This window comes from Rhincodon typus, chromosome 24, assembly GCF_021869965.1.
Source record: "Rhincodon typus isolate 14 chromosome 24, sRhiTyp1.1, whole genome shotgun sequence".
In the NCBI taxonomy this organism is placed as follows: domain Eukaryota; kingdom Metazoa; phylum Chordata; class Chondrichthyes; order Orectolobiformes; family Rhincodontidae; genus Rhincodon; species Rhincodon typus.
In genome coordinates this window covers 30,071,092-30,092,726 of record NC_063355.1, presented here as the reverse complement: position 1 = coordinate 30,092,726, position 21,635 = coordinate 30,071,092, and the positions used below count along the sequence as shown (strand labels likewise).

Here is a 21,635-nt window from a genome sequence, read left to right as displayed (position 1 = left end):
AATAGCACATCATACTTTGAATATATGTTATTACTAAATGCTATTTTGATACAGGTGAACATATTTCATTATTGTGGATATGTTTACAAATAATGCCATGTTAACATTTTATGCATTGAATACTGTGTATCTACCCAACATGTATAAATATGCCGACATAAGTCAAAATGCTTATGGATTGTATTTATGTATGTCTGTGTTCTATGAATACAGTGACAGCTGGATATATATTAGCAAATCTCCTGTGGTGATGCTCGGGGTGAATTGGCAATTGTGCCAATTTTTTAAGGATAGGAATATTTTCCCATCTAAAACATAACATATTATTCTGCTTTTAAAGTGTGGGCATGTGTCCCTTAAAGCTTATAAGATCTAATAAATATTAATTCAACGCAGGAGAGTTCATTTGAAGGTTAATTGCTGTTTAAAATTAAAGATTGAACCCTGGTTTTGTTTGAAGGCAAGCCAATTAAGAATCTGAAGACCAATGGCTCTATTATTTTTGTTTTTAGAGAGTTTGTTTTCTGTACACTACAAATGAATGCCTTGATGTGACATGAAATGTTGTGGCATGTGAGATACATGTAGTACTTGCAAGCTGAAGGTTTCAGTATTGTAATCATGTATGTTATTCATGTACCTTTGTCTAATTTATTTTGGTGTTTGTATATGCCACTATGTATATGTCCTTGTATTTACATAAATCATTGTCTTAATATAATGGATATTCACTGTATTGTATAGAATTTTCATACTCTTTCTCTTGTGTTAAGGGTTGCCTCATGCTGCACTGCAAGCTCTCTGCAAACTTATAACCGCTTCAGAGACAGGAGAACAGCTTATTAATCGGGTGAGGACAAACTTTGATCTCTAGATTTTGTTCTTTATCACAGAAAGTAGTTTGTGATGTGCCATCCTTGTCATGTAATTTAGCTCTCCAGGACTCATGGAAATTCTTAAAATTTGGATCTCTGGTGTAAACTTTTTTTTTTAAATTTCCTCCTGATAAAGCAACATGCCTATAATTAATGTAGAAAAAAAGAGACTTGCCGTAGAGCTTTTTGTCATACATTTAGCAGCACTAAATTGCAAGAATAACAAATCTCAAATGGAACAAAAATTCATACTGCAACAGAAGTGATGCTGACTAGTTGCCTCTGATTGGTGGAGGTGTTGCCGTGGTGAATGCACCAGGGAACACATAACTGCCAAGCTTTTGTTTAAATTCAAACCAAGCAATTCAATTCTGACTTGTCAGTGCGTTGTCATTCAGAGTGAACCAGGGAATGGATGAAGTATAAAGTGTTGTTCCCTTTGAGGTTTGGTATTCTTGCAGTTGTGTCCTGATGAGTGCTAGGTGTAATGCTTTGAAGGCACATCTCTTTTTTTAAGCAATTATTAATAAATTTTGGAAAGGAGCTGACATGACAAAGATTAAATGGCTATTAATTTTATTTGTTTGCATTCTCAGAATAAACATATTTTCCCAGAGATTGACCTTTGTAAAACTGTGTCATATTTGTTGTAGAATGGTTAAAACAAGTAAAAATGAGAAGATGATAGATGTTCTGAAAATATTCTAAAGCAGATGAGTAGACTGGCATCTGTGATATTAGACTATTGAATGCAACCCTCAGAGACCTGAGTACAGCTCCCAGTCTCAATAACTGTTAGCACTCTGGCGATGCCAAAGGAAAAGTTGGGTATTAACTACCACAAATTGATCTCTTACTAGCATTATACTATAATGCAATCATAGAACAGAGTCATAGAGTCATACAGCATGGAAACAGGCCCTTTAGCCCAATTATCCATTCTAACCAAGTTTCCTAAACTGAACTAGTCCCATTTGCCTACATTGGCCTATATTCCTTCAAACCTTTTGCATCAATCACCTGTCCAACTCACCCTCCGATCCCCTTTGAATCTGTTCCCTCTCATCTTAAACCAATACCCTCTAGTTTTGGACTCCGCTACTCTAGGGAAAAGACCTTGGCTATTCACCTTATCCATGCCCCTCATGATTTTATAAACCTCGAAAAGGTCACCCCTCAGCATCCGACTCTCCAGGGAAAATAGCCCCAGCCTCTCCTTAGTCTTGGTAACATCCTTGTAAATCTTTATTGCACTGTTTCCAGTTCAATAACATCCTTTTTATAGCGTGGCAATAAGAACTGTATGCAGTACTCCGAATATGGTCTTAACAATGTCTTGTACAGGTTTAACATGGTGTTCCAACTCTTGTACTCTGACCTATGAAGGCAAGCATACTAAATGCCTACTTCACCACCCTGTGTATCATTTTCAAGGAACTATGTACCTGAACTCCTACATCTCTGTTTGACAACAACCCCACCCCCTCCCCTCAAGTCCTATCCTCTGTCCTGCCCTGGTCTGTCTTACTAAAATGGAACACCTGGCATTTATCTGAATTAAACTCCACCTGCCATTCCTTAGCCCACTGGCCCAGTTGATCAAGATCCCATTGTGCTCTTAAATAAACTTCTTCACTGTCCAGAATACCACCGATTTTGGTGTCATCTGCAAACTTACTAGCCATGCCTTCTATATTCTGTTCCAGGTCGTTTCTGTAAATGACAAGTAACACTGGGCACAACACTAATCCTTGCAGCACACACTGCTGGTCACAGACCTCCAGTCTGAGAAACAATTCTGTATCACCACCCTCTATCGACTACTGTCAAGCCAATTTTGTATCCAATTGGCTAGCTCCCCCGGATCCCATGTGATCTAACCTTACTAACCAGTCTACAATGTGGTCCTATGTTGAAGGCCTTGCTGAAGTCCATGTAGACATTCTGCTCTGCCTTCATCTATTCTTTTGGTCACCTCTTCAAAAAACTCAATCAAATTTGCAAGACATGATTTCCCATGCACAAAGCCAAACTGACTATTCCTAATCAGTCCTTGCCTTTCCAACTGCACGTAGATCCTGTTTCTCAGAATCCCCTCCAAAAACTTACCCACTACTGACATCAGGCTCACCAGTCTGTAGTTCCCTGCCTTTTGCTTGCAGCCTTTTCTGAAATAATGGCCTTAGCCACCCTCCAGTCTTCCGGCACCTCACCTGCGGCTGTTGATGATAATGTTACTTAACATAACAATGGGATAACCAAACAATATGAGATAACCAGGAAATAATATCAGTTTAAAAACACCATTATTCTTTGCTGACTTGAACTGTATGCAACCTACAAGAGAAGGAAGAATGCAGAAATACAGGAACAAGAGTAAACCATTCAGCTGGGCTGGCATTCATTTTATTCATTCATGAGATGTGGGCATCACTGGCTAGGCCGGCATTTATTGCCCAGAGGACAGTTAACAATCAACCACATTGCTGTGGGTCTGGAGTCTCATGTAGGCCAGATTGGTAAGGATGGCAGTTTCCTTCCCTAAAGGAGATTAGTGATCCAGGTGGTATTTTTTCTGACAACAGTGGTGACATGGTCATCATCAGACTGTTCATTCCAGATTTTTATTGAATTCAGATTTCACCATTTGCCATAGCAGGTTTCAAACCCAGGTTCCCAGAACATTAGAGATAACAAGGTGTAGAGCTGGATGAACACAGCAGGCCAAGCAGCATCAGAGGAGCAGGAAAGCTGACGTTTTGGGCCTAGACCCTTCTTCAGAAAATGTTTGATGCTGCTTGGCCTGCTGTGTTTCATCCAGCTCTACACCTTGTTATCTCAGATTCTCCAGCATCTGCAGTTCCTACTATCTCTTCCCAGAACATTACCTGGGTCTTTGGATCAACAGTCTAGCATAGCCATTTAATGTGGTATTTGAGGAGGCAATTAATTTTATTTATTTTCATTCACAGAGCAAACATTTCTTATCAGAGCCTGTTTTGCCATTTAATAGAAACATGGTCGATTGAACACCTCAATACATTTTACCTACACTATCCCCATACTCTCTGTGCTATTGGTAATCAGAAATCAATCTCTGCAAGTAGTCAAAGACTGTAATTCCACAGCCCTCTGTGATAGGCAGTTCCAGAGATTCACAATCCTCTGAGTAAGAAAAATTCTTCTCATCTTCATCCTAAATGGATTCTTTTTTTTAAATTGTGCCCCCTGGTTCTAGACTGTCCAACAAAGGAAAACACCTTACTACATTGACTCTGTATTTTGTGGGTTTAAATAAGATCACCTCTCATTCTTCAAATTGCTAGAGAATAAATGCCAGGTCTAGTCTGTCCAATCTCTCTTCATAGGACAGTCTTGCTATCCTAGGAGCAAGTCTCATGAAACTTCTTTGCATTTCCCCTACAGCAATAATATCTTTCAATTATAACAATAACTGCATTCAGTACTCCAGATGCAGTCTAACCAAGCTCTTAAACAATTGAAACAGGACTTTGCAACTACTATACTCAAATCTTCTTGCAATAAAGTCTACATTCCGTTAGCCTCCCTAAGAGCTTGCTGCATCTGCTTGTTAGCTTCTGTTGACTCATTGATGAAGACACCTAGGTCCCTTTGTACATCTACACTTTCCAACCTCTTATCATTTCAGAAATACTGTGCATGTCATATTTTTTCCACACTATACTCCATCTTCCATATTCTTGCCCATTCACTAAGCCTTGCCAAATCCTTCTGAAGCCTCTCTATATCTGCCCCATTGGACAGATTCCTGCTTAGCTTTGTACCATCTGAAAATTTGGAAATATTACATTTGGTTCCTGCCTCCAACCCATTGATATATATTGTGAGTAGCTGGGGCCCAAGTGCACAGCAGGATCACTAAGACCCTAATATGCAGCAACAGCTGTAGGCCATTCAGTCCATCGAGTCTGCACCATTCATTGAGATCATGGTTGATGTGATTGACTCCACTTTCCTGCCTTTTCCCCAAAACCCTTGATTCCCTTACTGATTAAAAGTGTGAGCAGGTAAACATTCAAATCTGTTATGTAATTAACAGACCCTGTTTAAAGATACATAGCCTGTGATCTATGGATACTCAAATTGAACTATTCGCTGTCCTCTCTCATGATATTATGCATCACATATTTAATTTCCTTAAATTTACCTAATTTTCTTAAACCTTAAAAGTGATGTCATAGCCAAAGCAAAATAGCAGCAAACAGAAGTAAATTGACACAAAATTTATCAAATTAGAATCAAAGAGTCACAGAGATATACAGCACGGAAACAGACCCTTTTGTCCATCTTGTCCCTGCCAATCAGATATTCTAAATAAATTTAGTCCCATTTGCCAGCATTTGGCTTATATTCGTCCAGACCATTCCTATTAATATATCCATCCAGCTGCCTTTTAAATGTTGTCATTGTACCAGCCTCCACTGCTTCCTCTAGCAGCTTATTCCATACACGCACCACCCTCTGCGTGAAAAAGTTGCCCCTTAGGCCCCTTTTAAATCTTTCTCCTCTCACCTTAAACCTTGTTGTTTAAAACCCTCTTGTTTTGGACTCCCACACCCCAGGGAAAGGATCATGTCTATTTACCCTATCCGTGCCCCTCGTGATTTTATAAACCTCTATAAGGTCACCCCTCAGCCTCCGATGCTCCAGGGAAAATAGCCCCAGTCTATCCAGCCTCTCCCTATGGCTCAAACCCTCCAACCCTGGCAACATTCTTGTAAATCTTTTTTGAACCCTTCCAAGTTTCACAATATCCTACCTATAGGAGGGAGACCAGATTTGCACGCATTATTCCAGTAGTGGCCTAACCATTGCCCTGTACAGCAGCAATATGACCTCCCAAATCCTACATTCAATGCACTGACCAACAAAGTAAACGTTAGTTTTTAATGTTAGAAATGAAAATACTTACTTTTTTTAATTAATCTTGACTTTTTTCCCATTTCCCTCTGATGAGCTGTTTTTCTCTGTAAAAGTTAGAACATAGAACAGGACAGCACAGGAACAGGCCCTTTGGCCCACCACCAAGTTAAGTGCAAGATACTTTGTAAGGATGGGAACAGTGGGAATCCAGTACAGTAGCCAAAGTCATCTGTTTAGTTAACATTCAGGAGTAGGCTGTGCCTGATCTTTCTGAATGAGGCTGTTAGCATGACACACAAATGCAGCAACATTACATTTTTAAAAGGCTGAATTAGTGCCTTTACCCATCTATGGAACCAGCTGGGTAAGGCTGCTTCTTTTTGTGTAATCAAAGGATTGTAACGGTGGGAGGCATTCTTAAAATGTCTTGCACTCTGAATTCATCAGGAACACGGATCTTGTTGAAACAGAATGCCTTGTAAACATTGTGTCTACTATAGAATCTGAAGGCATGAGTTGCTGATGTTAGTTTGACTTTTTATTTAACCTTATTGTCGGCAGCAAATATTTTTCAAACTCTGATTTAATCTCTTATACGATTGCAGCTGTTGAGTCCAAATTCAACAGCGTGTTTAATGAAATTAAAGCTCAAAAAAAATCCAATGCAAGTTTATGAATGATAACATTCTGTTTCTTTGGAGCTTAGAGACTGATTTTTGGGGAGTCAGGAACAGTCTAGTGACCTTTGAAAAAGGAAGATGAGAGAAAATTTTGGATCCATTTACAAAAGATCCCATTTTTGCCAGTGAGTGGAGGGGTGCCACATGATTCACACAGGTGGGAAATCCAAACTCAAAGAGCCATTTGAATTTGGCATTGAATTCAACCAAATCCATTTTGACTCTTTCAAGGGCCTTAACCCACAGTCCAGGAGTCACAGAATCTATGCAGTAAATGCAAATGCTTTTGAAAGGCATCTAAGATCTGTTAAGTTTTATTACCTGAAGTATTTTTTAGAATGTCCTGCTCTTTAAACATGTGAAGAAGGTTGAATTTCTAAGTGAGAGTTTAGAAAAGTTAGCAAGAGCAATACCATCTGTTAACAAAGTTTCAAAAGCATTCTTTCCTGACATTTCCTAAGGGTTAGAAACATGTATGCTTGGCTGAGTTTCAAAAGTTATAATTATCTCAGCAGAGTTCCGAGTTCATAGTTTGATTGGCAGATTAAAAAGTATTATTAAATGCACAGTTGTTTTTGATGTAGAGGCTAAATGATTTATTTTTGTAAGTGATTAAGCCCTTGAGAAGATTTAAAAGCTGTGAATTAGTTTCACGAATGAGAGTTTCTTTCACCATCAAGTGTCATAGCCCACGCTGGATACTGGATGAGTGGCTATGGAGGGGCATTAAGGGGCGTGGGTGGGTTGTGAGATATGAGTGCCAGGAAGCCTAACAAGTTTTGAAACAAGTGAAACAAAATACCTGAGAATAAAGGTGGGCCTTGTTACCAGTCCACCTCAAGTTTCTCCCACCTCCCCTGGAAGCTTTGCATCTGCTACTGGGATCAGCAGGCTCACCTAAATCTGGCTGTCACCTGGCCAGAGAGAAAACTGGGTCCAATTTTAAACCAAGGCAGATCTTCTGAGCTGAAAAGTTTCCCACCTCAAGTTGTCTGTCTTAGCAGTGGCTGTGACAAGTCAGTTATACAGCAGCAAGATACCAGAGAATTGACAATCAGATAATGACCCTCCCTCTGATTACTATCCAGTGAGACCTGAAGGGAAAAGTGTACCTTTGTAATTCAGGTGAGAGCAGTATTAAGTCCAACTTCAACAACTCACTCCAATTGCTGACTTCCAACTCATCTTTTGGGATGGGACTCAAAGGATGAAGAGAAAATAACCTGACCAAATTTGGGTATATCTGTGGACCACCCTTCAAAGTACACCAATAAAGTTGAACTTATAGAAACATACAGTTCCTTAAACGATTGTTTTCTCCTGAGAGGATTCTAAAGGTCAAAGGAAACACTGAATACATTAAATTTGTCAAGTTCCCTTATCTTGCAGAAGCGGGAAATACCCCAAACACAATCTGTTGTTGTATCTGCAGGAATTAGCTGTAAGAAAATCAAATACTTAAGCTTCTTCACCCAGTATCTAAGAATATAACTCAATAAATTCTTAATATAAAACCCTCAAGTCATTCTAAAATCTGACAGCAACAAACATAGAAAATAGTTCATGGCACTGTTGATAGACAGTGCTGATTTTTATGTCATACATCTGACAGTTGGGATGAAAGCAAAATACTGGAAATCACAGCGGGTCAGGCAGCATCTGTGGAGAAAGAGCAAGCGAATTTTTCGAGTTTGAACGCATGTTCATCAGAGCTGGTGAAGCTCATCAGCTTTGATGAAGAGCCATCTAAACTTGAAACGTTAGCTTGCTCTCACTCCACTGATGCTGCCTAACCTGCTGTGATTTCCATCATATTTTGCTTTCAGTACAGATTCCAGCATCTGCATTAATTTCCTCCTACATCACAGTTGGGATGTTTGTAAATTATGTGTTACCTGAAGTAGACTTGACAATGCCTGACCTGTAGTGCAGTATCTTCTTTTTCTTCACTCAAAGCTTTGCTCCATGTAAGAATTATTCGCAATACTGTCAGCTGTGTTTTTGGAATATCTTCCCTCTTTAATCTAGTGGCTGTACTTCAGGTCTGAACATGATAGTTGACTATAACAACCTGTTTAATCAGCCCTTTTTATGGTGTCAGAATGCACACACATGCAATCTAATGTTATTAGATAATGGTTAGGTATGGAATAATTTTTATCAATTCTGAATTGCTTCAGTGAGCTGTGAACTCTTCATAGATTTTTAGGACTAGAAAGACTCTAATGCTTTTGGAATAATGAGGTTTTACAAGGATACTGAAACAAGCTAGAAATGGAATACGAGACTGTTTTACAACTCGTCCCTGGTGTTCTGGTGAAATTCAGTAGTGCATTTAGGCAACAGAATGCTGTTCCACATTAGTTCCTCATCTTAGCGAGCTACCTGCAGGAGATTGCCTTTGAACACTGGTAATGTGGAGGTGGGAACAAGCTGCATTCCTGTCACCACTTCACCGAAGGAAAGGATTCTGAACAGACAGAGAAGTTGAAATTATACATCAAAGCAAATGAAGAAATTCAATTTAAGATTATAAAAATGAACTAACTATTGTCAAATACATGGTTGTGAAAATTTAATCTGGAAATTATGCATTGTAATATTGTTTTAACATTAAAGCTATCGTAAAACAATACAAATAAAATAGTGCACAAAGAATTCTTGATGAATAGAATAAACATTTATTAACTAAAATATATCACAGTTTAATTGCCAGATGTGTTTTAACAATCTGTGATGGTTTTGACAGCTGGTATCAGATGCAATTGTTGCATTAAGTCAGTGTCACTAGTTATACTAGAGACACCTAGTGATAGTTAAATGCTTGTGTATTGTTACTGTAGTGCAAATTTAGAATGTCTTTTGTAGCTTGCCATCCTGTTCCCTCATAGTTAGTTTCAGTTTAAGTTAGCATGGTGATTTTTAAGCATATTAATGACATAGTGTGGTCAACTGTGACTCTTCTCCGTGGTTCATCAATTGGAGATTAGAAGAACTGCCACAGGGAGTGAGAGGAGATCAGATACCAAGTTACTCCATGTTATTTTCACACATCAAGCAGCTGACTGTAGTGCAACATATGGTGGAACTGGAGCAGCTCTGCAAGCTGTTTCATGGCTAGAGATAAAATAAAGAGAATTACTTGCAAAAAAAATAATAAAACCATAGAAAATTTCCTGCAAAAAACCTCAACGTCTGCCATCCTTTGATATCTCTTTAATACAGTTGGCTTCATTACTTTCAATGAACCTAATTAAACAAATGCTTGATGCTAGGTAACAGTGTTATGCCAGACTCCTCCTGCTTAGTGTCTCTTTCTGTGCATATTTATTTACACTCTAATGTTTGGTGACTGCTATTTCAATTTACTGCACTTATGTATCACCTATGCATGAATCTAAAGCTTTTTGTTTTTCTTTCTCCTAATCTCCTCTTTGAAGGCTGTAAAAAATATGGTTGGAATGGTAAGTGCATCAAACTGGAATGATCTAGTTAAAATATTGGATGTTGCAGTGAACTATGTTGGTTCTTTGATCTGTAGTGATTTCTTCCTGATAGTTTTGTTTCTACTGTGCTCCCTAGAAAATTCACATTCTTTATGTTACTGAAATGAATTGTAGGAGGCTCCAATCAGTAACAAATCTTTGTTTTCTATTTTTTTGTCTCTTGTCCCTCCCACCACAGTTTTTAATTACTTTTTGTCATCGATGGGATATAGGCATTCTTGACTAGTCCAGTATTTATTACTATTCCCTAATTTCCCTGCAGGAGGTGGGGGTGAGCTGCCTAATTGAACTGCTGCAGTCCTCAGGCCATAGGGACAGCCACAACACTGTTAGGGAAAGAGTTCCAGGAATTTGAGCTAGCGTCAGGAAGGCACTGAAGGAACGGTGATATATCTCCAAGTCAGGATGTTATGTGGCTTGGAGTGAAACTTGCAGTGTAATTGTAATGGGCTCTGAGCAAAGGGTAGGTGTGCAGACAAAAGCATTTAGGAACTTACCGCTCTTGTTCCTGACAGTTGGGCCTGAACTAAATGTCCTCCACTAAGATGAGTGCGGAGGTTAAGGGGGCACTAAATTGGGCAGAAGGATTCCAGAAGGAGGCACCCCACTGCCTCCACAACTCTGCCCTGCTTAAGTCCAGTATGGGATTGTGTGTGGACGGCCTTCATGCCCCAGTCCCAATTGCGGCACTTAACTGGAAAACTAATACTCTCAAAGGTCATATTCCAGCTTAACTGGTATTCACCCATTAGCAGGCTCGCCAGTTGCCATACCAAAAGTCCATAAAGCAAACCCTTATTTGTTTACCCTTACCTGAATGAAAGTCCGAGCATCAGGGACACAGAGACGGAACAGGTGCTGTGTAGTGCCACTTCTCTGCCCTTGCTGCCAACCATCTTCAGCCTCCTCCACTCCCATCCTATGACATCCATCCCACCTCTTACCTAGCTGTAGCCTGGAGTCCCTTACTGACTCCAGGCCTCTGGTGGTTACTTTGCCAACAGCTACAGTACTCTTACAGGCACTGCCACCAATGGACAGCTGATTCTGGCTGGAGATGACACTGAGCTCTCAACTTGGTGGGCAAGATCCCTGTTACCCAGATTAAACACTGACCCTTGTACCTAACATCAGAACTTGATGAGCTGTGTGTTCCCAGTTATATGCAACATGGGGCTGTGTGAGTAAACTAGTTTCTGAGGAGAGGTTATCTGAGTTATGACTTTTTTCCCTCTTCTCTGCTCTGCGTCCCTGTGGCACATCCATTTCTTGGAGACTGTTTCTGCTCTTACATTCTTTATCTCAGCTAATGCAGAAAGGAATGCCATATCTTCTCTTAACCACCTTAGCTACCTTGCCTGCCACATTTCAGGATCTGTGGGATATGCTCCAAGGTCCCTAGATTTCTGCACATCGCTCAGTGTACTCACATTTATTGTGCATTCCCTTGCCTTGCTGCACTTGCCAAAAATGCCTACCTCCCACTTCTCTTCACTGGATTCCATGTTCCAGTTTTCTGTACAGATTATTAGAGCATTGAGACCTTCCTGTGATCTGAAGCTTGTTTCCTCGCTGCTGGTCACATGGATTTCTGGAGCAGATGGAAACCTCTCTAACGTAGCCCCTTCATTTGAACTTGAATCATTAATATATGCTGCAAAAAGCACGGAACTGAGTACTTGGATCTTGTGGAACCCCATTTGGAATCTTCTAGTTGCAAAAGCATCCATCAGATGTTTTCCAGAATTTCGTGCCACTAAGCCAGTTTTGGATCTGGTTTGCCACTTTCTTTTTGCTCCGGAGTGTTTTTCCTTTCTGCCCAGCATTCCGTTTGTGACCTGGCTAAAACTGTTTGTGAAATCCAGATAGGTTGACGGTGTAGGGTGGTTCTTAATGTAGGAGATGGAGGCCTCACCTCCTGGCTGTGAAGCCTGCCACATTGAGTGCCAATGAGGCACTTAACTCGGCAGCTGTGGGCCTTCCTTGGTATCAAGGACCTCGAACAGGTGAGGCCCTTAAGTGGGCACTAATTGTCAGCAGGGCATGCAAGCCATCTACAAGTCTTCCCGTCGCAGACTTGAAAGGGGACAGACGTGGGAAGGCTATCAAGTCCCCCACCTGGCCCCCTCCCACTTATTTTACTGCCTCCCCCCTCCCCTACCCCAGCAGCAAATTTGCAATGGGAGAGGGCATTACATTCCACCCATTGTGTCAGTGTGGATTTTTTAAATGAGCAAGAAAACAGTTCCCAATGGCTATAAATTTCAGTACCTTTTAATCAAATGCGCAGTTCTGAATAGTAATTCTGTAAAATGTGATCCTGCCAGATAACTAACCTCTTAGCACAAGGCAGATTTGAAATACCTATGTTTAATGGTTTTTCTGAAGAAGGGTCTAGGTCCGAAACGTCAGCTTTCCTGCTCCTCTGATGCTGCTTGGCCTGCTGTGTTCATCCAGCTCTATACCTTGTTATCTTTAATGGTATTGAGTTTTGATCACCCTGGCCTGAAATCCCATTATCATTTGCACACATCCAATGGAGCTCGCTTTCACTGACATTTTGCTCTGACATACAGGCGCGGAAAGAAAGCTTCTTCTTCCTCCTCTCACTTTCAATCTCAATCTTTCAGTTATCCTCCTCTTTGTAACTTCACCTCTTTCTTACTTTATCTTGTTGTTTCTGTCTGCATTTCTTTCCTAGTTTTTCACCATTGTATCTCTCGCAGAGCATCATTCTCTGTTATCTTTCAGTTGTTCCCTCCCCCTGTGCTTTGATCTCCTTGGAGGTCGTCTTCGGCAAAAGCTTCTGGATATTCCAACATTTGTAGTTTAAATCGGCTTTCCCCAAACTGAGATTGATCTGAGATAAACGTTGCCTAATTTTCACTTTCGTTTTCTTCTTATCAATGACTCATACCATTAGTGCAGGCACCGAGCTATGGCGAGTTATAAAACTTTTCAGTGTATTTTTTTGTAAAAATGCACGTGACAATAAATTGCTATTCTATTCCACTTTTCTCGGCCCTCTGAATTATTTTAAAAGTTTATTCCTGTCGGCAGGCTGGCAATGCAGTTGTTGCTGCTATCAGTAGAGGGAGCCAATGTATAGGGGAGCTGACAGATATTGATCTCTTGTTCCTTCACCTGATGAGTAATCTGCCTATTTCAGGCAAGTCACAAATATAAACGAGCAGAGCAATAACCAGAGAAGCCCTCAGGAATCGAGCCTCTATTTAATTTTTTCAGAAGTTTGCAATACCTGGAGCTCAAATCCTATTGTCATTGAACCCTTTAGAAATTATAATCTCGTCCCATAAATTTGTGTGTTACTAATCACGAGTGACGCTTCCCTTGCCTTTGCAGATGAAGATTTTATTTATGCGATCCTTTCTGATTGAGACCAAGGAATTATTTATTTTCCTTGAACTCCAGCCCTGCTATATTTGTGTTCCATTCTGTTTGTAGAGTGCATATATTTTCAAGCTGGGAAGTCTGTCTTCCATACAATTTTGTTCAGCTGTAATGAACGTGACTGTTTCTCATCAGCATTTACATTAATCCTCTATATCCTCTGAAGTACTGGAACAATTATATCTTTCTCTATACAACAGCTGAAAATAATGAAATCAATTTTTTTTTACTACTTCCTTCCAGCTGTTTCACCTCCTCTATTGCTGAAGGAAGGCATTAACTCCTTTGTTGGAGTGTAGTTCCATGCATACTATTCCCAAGTTAGAATGCTTTGTCTGAGTTTAAATAATGAACCTTTATAGACTATTAAGGCTATCATAGATGACCCCAATCAGATATACAGTATTTGGCACATAGCAGTTCGAACAAAACTCATTGGATAATGATTAGAAGCAGAAATCCCACTTGATTTTCCTATCCTAGATCATAGGCTCAGATGTGAACTACAAAACCCTAAACTGCTCCCAGACTGAACTCCTAAAAAAAATCAGGAACTGGACCACCAGCCATAATATGTGTGTTTGTCCTCTAAAATCAATGGAGCTGCTTGCAGTTTTTAAAATCAGGAAATTACTATGCACTCCTGATGGTTGTCCAAGGTACAATTGACTGTTGAAGGTCATTTTCAGCCTGAACATGTGCAGTACTTTCTGTTGATTTTGGAGTCCTTGCTCAGCCTTTTCCACAGTAGCAATGCTAAAATGGCAGAGGCCTTCTCTTTTGGAGAAGACATTGTCCAAAAATTGGGCGACACGTTCCAGTGGCAGAAAAGATCCCATAGGATTAATGGTCAAGAGTAAATGATAGGGGAATCAAAGATTACCGGGAAAGGGCAGGGAAGTGAACAAGAGTGTGTTGGATCACCTGTGATCCTATAGAATGGCAGAGCAGGCTCAAGGGGCCAAATGGCTTACTCCTGTTCCTATATCTTACAATCTTAACACCCATTATCTCAAAATATATAGTTCCATCTCCACACCAGCCTTCCTCCCCACCATACCGCCATGAAATCTTTTACCCTTAACTTTGGATGTACTTAGTAGCTGTTTTCATTGGATAATTGAGATATTGACTGAACACAATAAAAAGTCTGATTGAAATCACATCAAAATAATGAATGCAAGGTCTTGTTTGGCATTTGTATTTGCTAATAAATGTAATCAGTGCATTCTATATATTCCTAACATAGTAACGACAGCTAGGAGCAGAACTGTGTCAGAACCCTTTATTGTTATAATTTATAAAGGTAATAGTTTCTGAGAAAGGTGATATTAAACAATGCCATGTCATAAATATCTTCTGTGCTTCACCATCTGATGCTCTATTTTCACCAAATCTCTGACTGCCTGGCCGCATGTGCAGTCACCCAAACCTGCATGTACTTCTGACTGTGATACAATCAAGGACATTAGGACCGTGTTCTGTTATGTGACACGGAGCAATTACAGAGGGCACGTACTCAACTTTCGGAGAGTTTGGCAAGAAAAGAAATTTAATGCTAGATTTAAACCATGACAAATGCAAAACCCTTTCAGTGTGAGGAGTGTAACAGCATAAGTAGATCAAAAGTCAATTGGCAAGATCATATTTAACCATCAACCCTCATTCCAAGCAGTGAGGAATTCAATATGGGTAGAAACAGAAAAAAGGTGAAACACATTAGTCACCCATTGCTCACATTGTTCCATTCTATTGACTTCAATAGAGTTGAATATCTGGCGTGTTCAGTAGCAGAAACAAATGCGAGGCTGCCAACTTTGTCCAATTTTACCTACTTTTTTTTAAAAACTCCTCCAATAGAAGTTATTATTTAGTTTGGAAGTAAATTCACCAAAACTTCAAATAATGTTGATTCAATAGAATGGGGGAAGGAAATGGTAATTTTGCTGTGATATTTCAACTGGAAATGGGAAAAGAAAATGTTTCTGTCACCATCGCACCCTAACGTTAAACCCACGCCCTAGCCCGAAACCCTAGACTGAGCCCTGCCCCTAAATCCTAGCCCTAACAGTATACCTAAGCCATAGCACCTAGCCCTAGCCCCAAGCCCGAGCCCTAAATCCCAACCTGGGCCCTAGCCCTATCCTTAGCCCTAAATCCTAGCCCTAGCCCTATCCCTAACGCTGAACCCAAGCCCTAGACCTAAACCCTTGCTCTATCTCTAGCTCTAAATCCTAGCCCTAGCCCTAGCCCTAAACCCGAGCCCGGGCCTGAGACCCTAAGCACAGCTCTAAACCCTAAGCCTAGCTCTAAACCCTAGCCCTGGCCCTAAATGCTTGCCCTAGCCTTAAAGCCAAGCCCTAGCCTCAAACCCATGCCCTAGCCATAGCGCTAAACCCTAACCCTAACCCGAAGCCCATGCCCTATGCCATAACCCTAAACCCTACACCCTAGCCCTTAGCCCTTAGCCTTAAGCTCTAAGCCCTAACCCTAATTGCACACATATAGTTCTGTTGGAGCCAATAGCTGAGTCTTATTATTGCATCTATTTTTGATAAAATCAGTAGTGAGTTGATGTACTGCTTGGCCCTAGTGAACTGGATGAGAATGCCATGCCTTGTTCTGTGACCTGACTGATCTGCTGAAATCTCTTGTGACAGGCTTAAAGGACCAATGGAAAAGTGTCAGAGTCTGTGATTATCCTGGCAATGACTTGGCAAAGAATATTTCCCAGTGCCGTGGGAAATAGGTCCTGCTATGGGAGTCTATGTTTTCAATTCACTCAGAAGTGGGCACCATTGGCTGAGCCAACATTGATTGCCCATCCTTAATTGCCCTTAAGAAGGTGGTGGTGAGCTACCTTCTTGAACACTGCAGTTCACATACGATAGGTTGACCCACAGTGTCCTTAAGGAGGGAATTCCAGGATTTTGACCGAGTCATAGTGAAGAAACAACAATATATTTCCAAGTCGGGATGGTGAGTGGCTTGGAGGGGAACTTGCAGGTGGTGATGTTCCCAAGTATCTGCTGCCCTTGTCCTTCTAGATGGAAGTGGTTGCGGGTTTGGAAGGTGCTGTCTAAGGAGCCTTGTTGAATTTCAGCAGTGCGTCTTATAGATAGTACACACTGCTGCTACTGAGCGTTGGTGGTAGAGGGAGTCAGTGCTTGTGGATGTGGTGCCAATCAAGCAGACTGCGTTGGTGTCAAGATTCTTGAGTGTTGTTGGGATTGCACACATCCAGGCAAGTGGGGAGTATTCCGTTACTTCCTGGACTTTTGCCTCTTTGATAGTCTGCCTATAGAAAGCAGTCTCCTTAGAAATTATACAAAGACTTCCTGGCTTATGCAAGCTGAGTGCTGGTTTGGGCCTCCTGCGAGCAACCCTCCTCACCTGCTGTCTTCTAATTTGCAGAGCTGATGTAGGTGACGGAGTGCTGGTTGCTGGTGCTCCTCTCCTTCTACTTATTTCTCCATTCAAAAGGAACTCATGGCAAACACTGAACATTTCCTGGTGTGATAATTTCACAAAGGAAGCAAACTGGTCATCCGGAACCTGAACATGCTCCTGGACAACTGGAAAGACCTCGTAATCCGCTGAAATCTAGCTGAGTTCTCCTTCATCCATATTGTCAATGGTTCTGAGATTTGCTAGTGGGCCAGACATGAGGTGTCGCTTTTTCAATTACTAGTCAAATGGTATCAGGTTGTACTTGTGTCATAAGATCCTGATTTAAATGGAGATCTGAGTCCCTCACCTCTCTATGATGAGCATCTTGCCTAAAAATGACAGTACAAATGTGAGTTAGGAGTGCCCCACTTAAGTTTTAAATATAAATTTTCACTTAAAGAGGACCATAGCTTGACTCATGTGAGCACACCAGGTTAGAAATGCGATAATTCATACACTACCACTCTTGAGAAGAAACTATTCACTTTCCATCAAGCAGGAAGCTTCAAAATCTCCACTGCAGCAATAGTCACAGTTAATAAGATCATACATCCATCTATCCACTTTGTTCCCTTCTTGTATTTCTAGCTACCCTAAATCCTGTTTGTTGTCTTTAACCTTGTTATTTCCTTCATTAAACTTAAGATTTCTTTTTTCACCACCGTGTCACATATTTGCCAACCCATTAATGTTTTTAAAATGTTTCTCCTTTATATGTTGTTCACAATTCATGAATACAATCCTTTGTGTTTAGGTTCTATCAAGAGCAGAAATGCTTCCTTGAATTCAGTTTGCCGAGACTTTTCATAAATGTTGAACGCTTCTCTCTGTTTTCTCTTTTCAAGAGGGAAAAGTCCCAGTGTAGGAAATGATTGACCCCCTGAGAGGTCAACCCAAAATAGAGGCATCTTTGCATTTCTTTTGCTACTTCAGTAGTGAGCCCCTGTCTCTGGGTAGTGCTGCCAGTTCTTTGTTTGAACCAACAACATGGAAGGCTCACCCTCTGCCACTTTCCTCAGTTAGCCTGCTCTTTGACTGTCTTGTCCTAGCATTGCATTAAGTCCAGCTTCCCACCCAGTGCTCATAACCACTGAAAAACTCCCCGACATCTAGGCTTCCCCCTAGTGTGAAGATTCCGCCCCTTAGAAACAAAAACTGCTTACAATGCTCCAGAAATGGTCTCCGTTTGTGACTAAAAGAGTTTTGAGATGACCTCTGGATTTAAAAGTTAAGGCCCCTTCTATACATTTCAGCATTCTGTTTGCTTTATTAATAGCCCAGGAATAGTGTGCTGAATATTTTGCTGAAATTTTGTTGTCCTCTAAAACACCAAGATTTCTCTCCTGCTCCAGTACCTCATGTTTGTTTCCATTTAGCGCAAAATCCACTTCAACCTTCCCATTTCTTGTGTAATTTTCTCTGGAATAATATTTTTATAATTTTTTTCTCTTTATTTTGTACAGCTTCATCAAGTACTTGTTCAGCTTCAGACCGGAGAGAAAGAACAGGATTTTTCTTCAGCTCCTATTCAGGTGTCTATAAGTGTGCAGCTCTGGCGACTGCCAGGATGTCATGAGTTCCTGGCAGCATTAGGTATGATGCATTTCATGGAAAAGATTCCTTGGTAGTAAACCATTTTATGGAAATTGGCCTTACATATTTCGTCAAAATTCTCAGCTTTTTTCTCTGACCGCCTGCTGTCCTATGCCTTTTGTGACCTTGAAGCTCTTTAGATCAAGTTTAATCCTAATTTAGACAATTGTTAATTTTCTTTAATCATCACTTTTTCAATTGGTAAACTCTGGCCTCACGTGATACTGTCCTGTACAGATCCCTTAGGTTCAAGGTTCAAACATATAATGATTTCACTGATCTCAACCAGGGCAGCTGTTGGGATACTGGTCATTCACTGCTCCTTGAATTCGGGAGCGGGGAGAATCAGTTTTCAAGCAACGTGGTTAAAGACAATAATGGATTTGGCTTTAATGCACCCCATGGTATAGCAGTCTGCCAACACATTCTGCCACATGTTCAGAATAGGAAAGGAGAAATTTTAGAAGGGAAGATAGATTAATTTAATCCATCTTGCCATGCAGTGAGTAACTTCTAAAAACATTTTCATTCCTGAAATGACAACAGTACTTACTCTAATGATAGAGCCATGTCACATGAGCCTGGAGTTTAAAATGAAATACTTTAATAAATTTTTCCTTTTTAAAAAGAAAATGAAATTAATTGCTTTAAATAGACATCAAAATGACACTCACTGCCTCTTTAATTCAGAGAAAGATGGGAAAGTTGAAAATTCTTTTACTATTTCAAAATTGCCTTTTAAATGAGCGACTGACTAGCAGTCAGGCCTGGTTGATTACTCCTCTGTTCTAAATTATTAGAACCATTATGTTAAAGTGACTTTGAAAAAGTTATCTTCCATGCAGTTGCCTTCCTGGGAGCAGTGCATTTATACTGTTTAATTTGCTGTGCTTTAGAATGCATTGTATTGAAATATCAGTTCTGCAGAAAATACAAATTCACAAGGAAGTTATTTGAATAGATCATTTCTAAATAAACTTATCAGATCCCGCATCACCCCTGACAGTACAGGAAATTGCTCATGTCATTCCTCACTTTTCTTCACTGGCAGATTTTCCTCTTATCAGTGACACAATTAAGGCTGGTTAACCGTAAGGTTTGCAGGATGGACTCCTGAATCTAAATTAGAACAAATTATATCTTGCTCCCTTTGGTTTCAGCATTGCGTAGCTCGTAACAACAATTTATGAATGAAAGTTTAATGTTTTAAAGATGAAAAATTACATCTTTCATGTTTGATATCGTTATGATAGGATATTGTCTTCAATTGGCAATCTTGGTTTCATTTACTGCTCTTAGTAGAGCAATTAAAACAATGTGAATTGTTTGAGGATAATATGTTTTATGTCTCAGAGACCAAGGGACGGATTTTCCTGGGGTTAGGAAAACTCCTTGGACCTTTAGATAGGGCAGTTGGCAGGACCCAGATTTTATTTTTAATATTTGTTTGTGGGATGTGGGCATCACTTATTGCCCATCCCTAGTTGCCCAGAGGGTAGTTAAGAGTCAACTATGTGGCTGTGGTCTGAAGTCTTGTTCCGTAGGAATGTCCCTAACTTTCCAGCAGCTGGCCATTTCAATGAACAACCTTGCTCCAAGGCTAATGTTTTTGACCTGGGCCTGCTACGGTGATCCAATGAAATACAACGCAAGCTGGAGAAAAACACCTCATTTTCCACTTAGGCCCCTCACAGCTTCAAGGACTCAATACTGAATTCCACAACTTCAAGGCATGACATCTGTCCTCCATTTCTCCTCTGTTCTTCCACCTCCTTCCCTTCTGCATACGCACACAAAAATCATACGTATGAACACACAGATGTGGACATAACACACATGTATGTTTGCGCATACACATACCACACACAAATGCATTTACGTGGACAGACACACATGCACGCGCACACATGCACGTGCACACACGCACGCACACACACGCGCGCACACACACCCCCTATGCAGACAAGCCCATGTATGCACGTGTACATGTATGCGCACATGCACACATGCATGCACGCACAAACACTCACACGCATAATACACTCGTCTTGTTGACTGCATTCTCAGTAGATGGTACTGTGTTATGTGATATTGTACTGGTGAAAAATGCAAGTCATAAGACCATAAAAGTACTTAAGACACCTGTAGTACACTGAAGCTCTCCTTATAGCATCTGCCAGCATTTTTAAGATCCACATTGTTTTTGGATCTGCTCATGTCTGACACAATATATATTTATCATCCCTTAATCAGGAAGTTGTTTACAATATTTATTTTAAATTCAATCCTCATAAATTTCCATTTTGTTCTCTGATTCCTCTTTCTTGGTAGTTTCATTCTCAATTAGGGGAATCTTATAGGGGATCTGAGCACCATGGGCTATGGTGAGATTTGTGACAGAACCATAAAGGAGCCTAGCAAGGGGTGCCCATCCTGACATCAGGAACATCTCACACATTTATGGGATCTGATAACTTTGTCACTTGCCAGCAACAAATTGCCAATTGAGAGGGGAATACTGCTTGTTACTCCAAGTTGCGAAGGACTAACCAGCTTTTCAGGGCACAGTACAAGGGCTCCGGCCATGCACATACCCCTCATCCACGGACTTGGACATCCAGCATTTGCTAACCCTTCACAACTATCATGGCACTGTTCCAATCCACTTGCAGGCCATTCAGGAAGCGCAGATTTGCATTGCAGGGTACACCAGCAACAACACTGAAAGGCTGTTGCAGGGGCAGCCACCCAGCTCACAGACTGGACCAGGCTGCATCTCTGGGCTTTTCACTTGCTCTCTTAGTGCCAACCTGCACGTTCATGCCAACCTTGTCTTGCTGTGTCAATGCATGGAGTCACACACAATTAGATGGCTTGCCTTGCTGATCAGCAAACCTTATCCAAGGTGTTTTGTATGGCTCTGTGCTATGTCTGTCTCACTCCATCATGTGCCAGCAGCCAATGCAACAAACAGTCAGCTATGTCTCCAAGTCTTAGGGTAGTTGTCCTCAGCAAAATCCACAGAAGCACCCTTCAATCAGGGGGTACTGGCCCAGTTAGTCAAGAGCAGCCTTCTGTCCTAGCAAAGGGGACTGACCATGGTGTTAAGCATCCTGTCAGGGTGATCTTGGTGAGGGGCTGCGTCACCTCTGTTGTTCAGGGAGTGGGTCATGGTCAGCCCTGTAGCTCCATAGTGCCCAGTCTGTGAGATACAG

General features: G+C 40.8%; 1 protein-coding gene across 1 annotated transcript in view; it reads left to right on the top strand.

Moving 5' to 3' along the window:
- Nucleotides 1-21,635, top strand: part of LOC109918406 (tetratricopeptide repeat protein 28-like) — a 153,607-nt gene that overhangs the window by 119,872 nt on the left and 12,100 nt on the right. Inside the window, exons 8-9 of the mRNA XM_048611636.1 lie at nucleotides 774-850; nucleotides 18,291-18,420. Coding sequence (XP_048467593.1) covers nucleotides 774-850; nucleotides 18,291-18,420 — 207 coding nt within the window. The remainder of the gene's footprint in view (nucleotides 1-773; nucleotides 851-18,290; nucleotides 18,421-21,635) is intronic.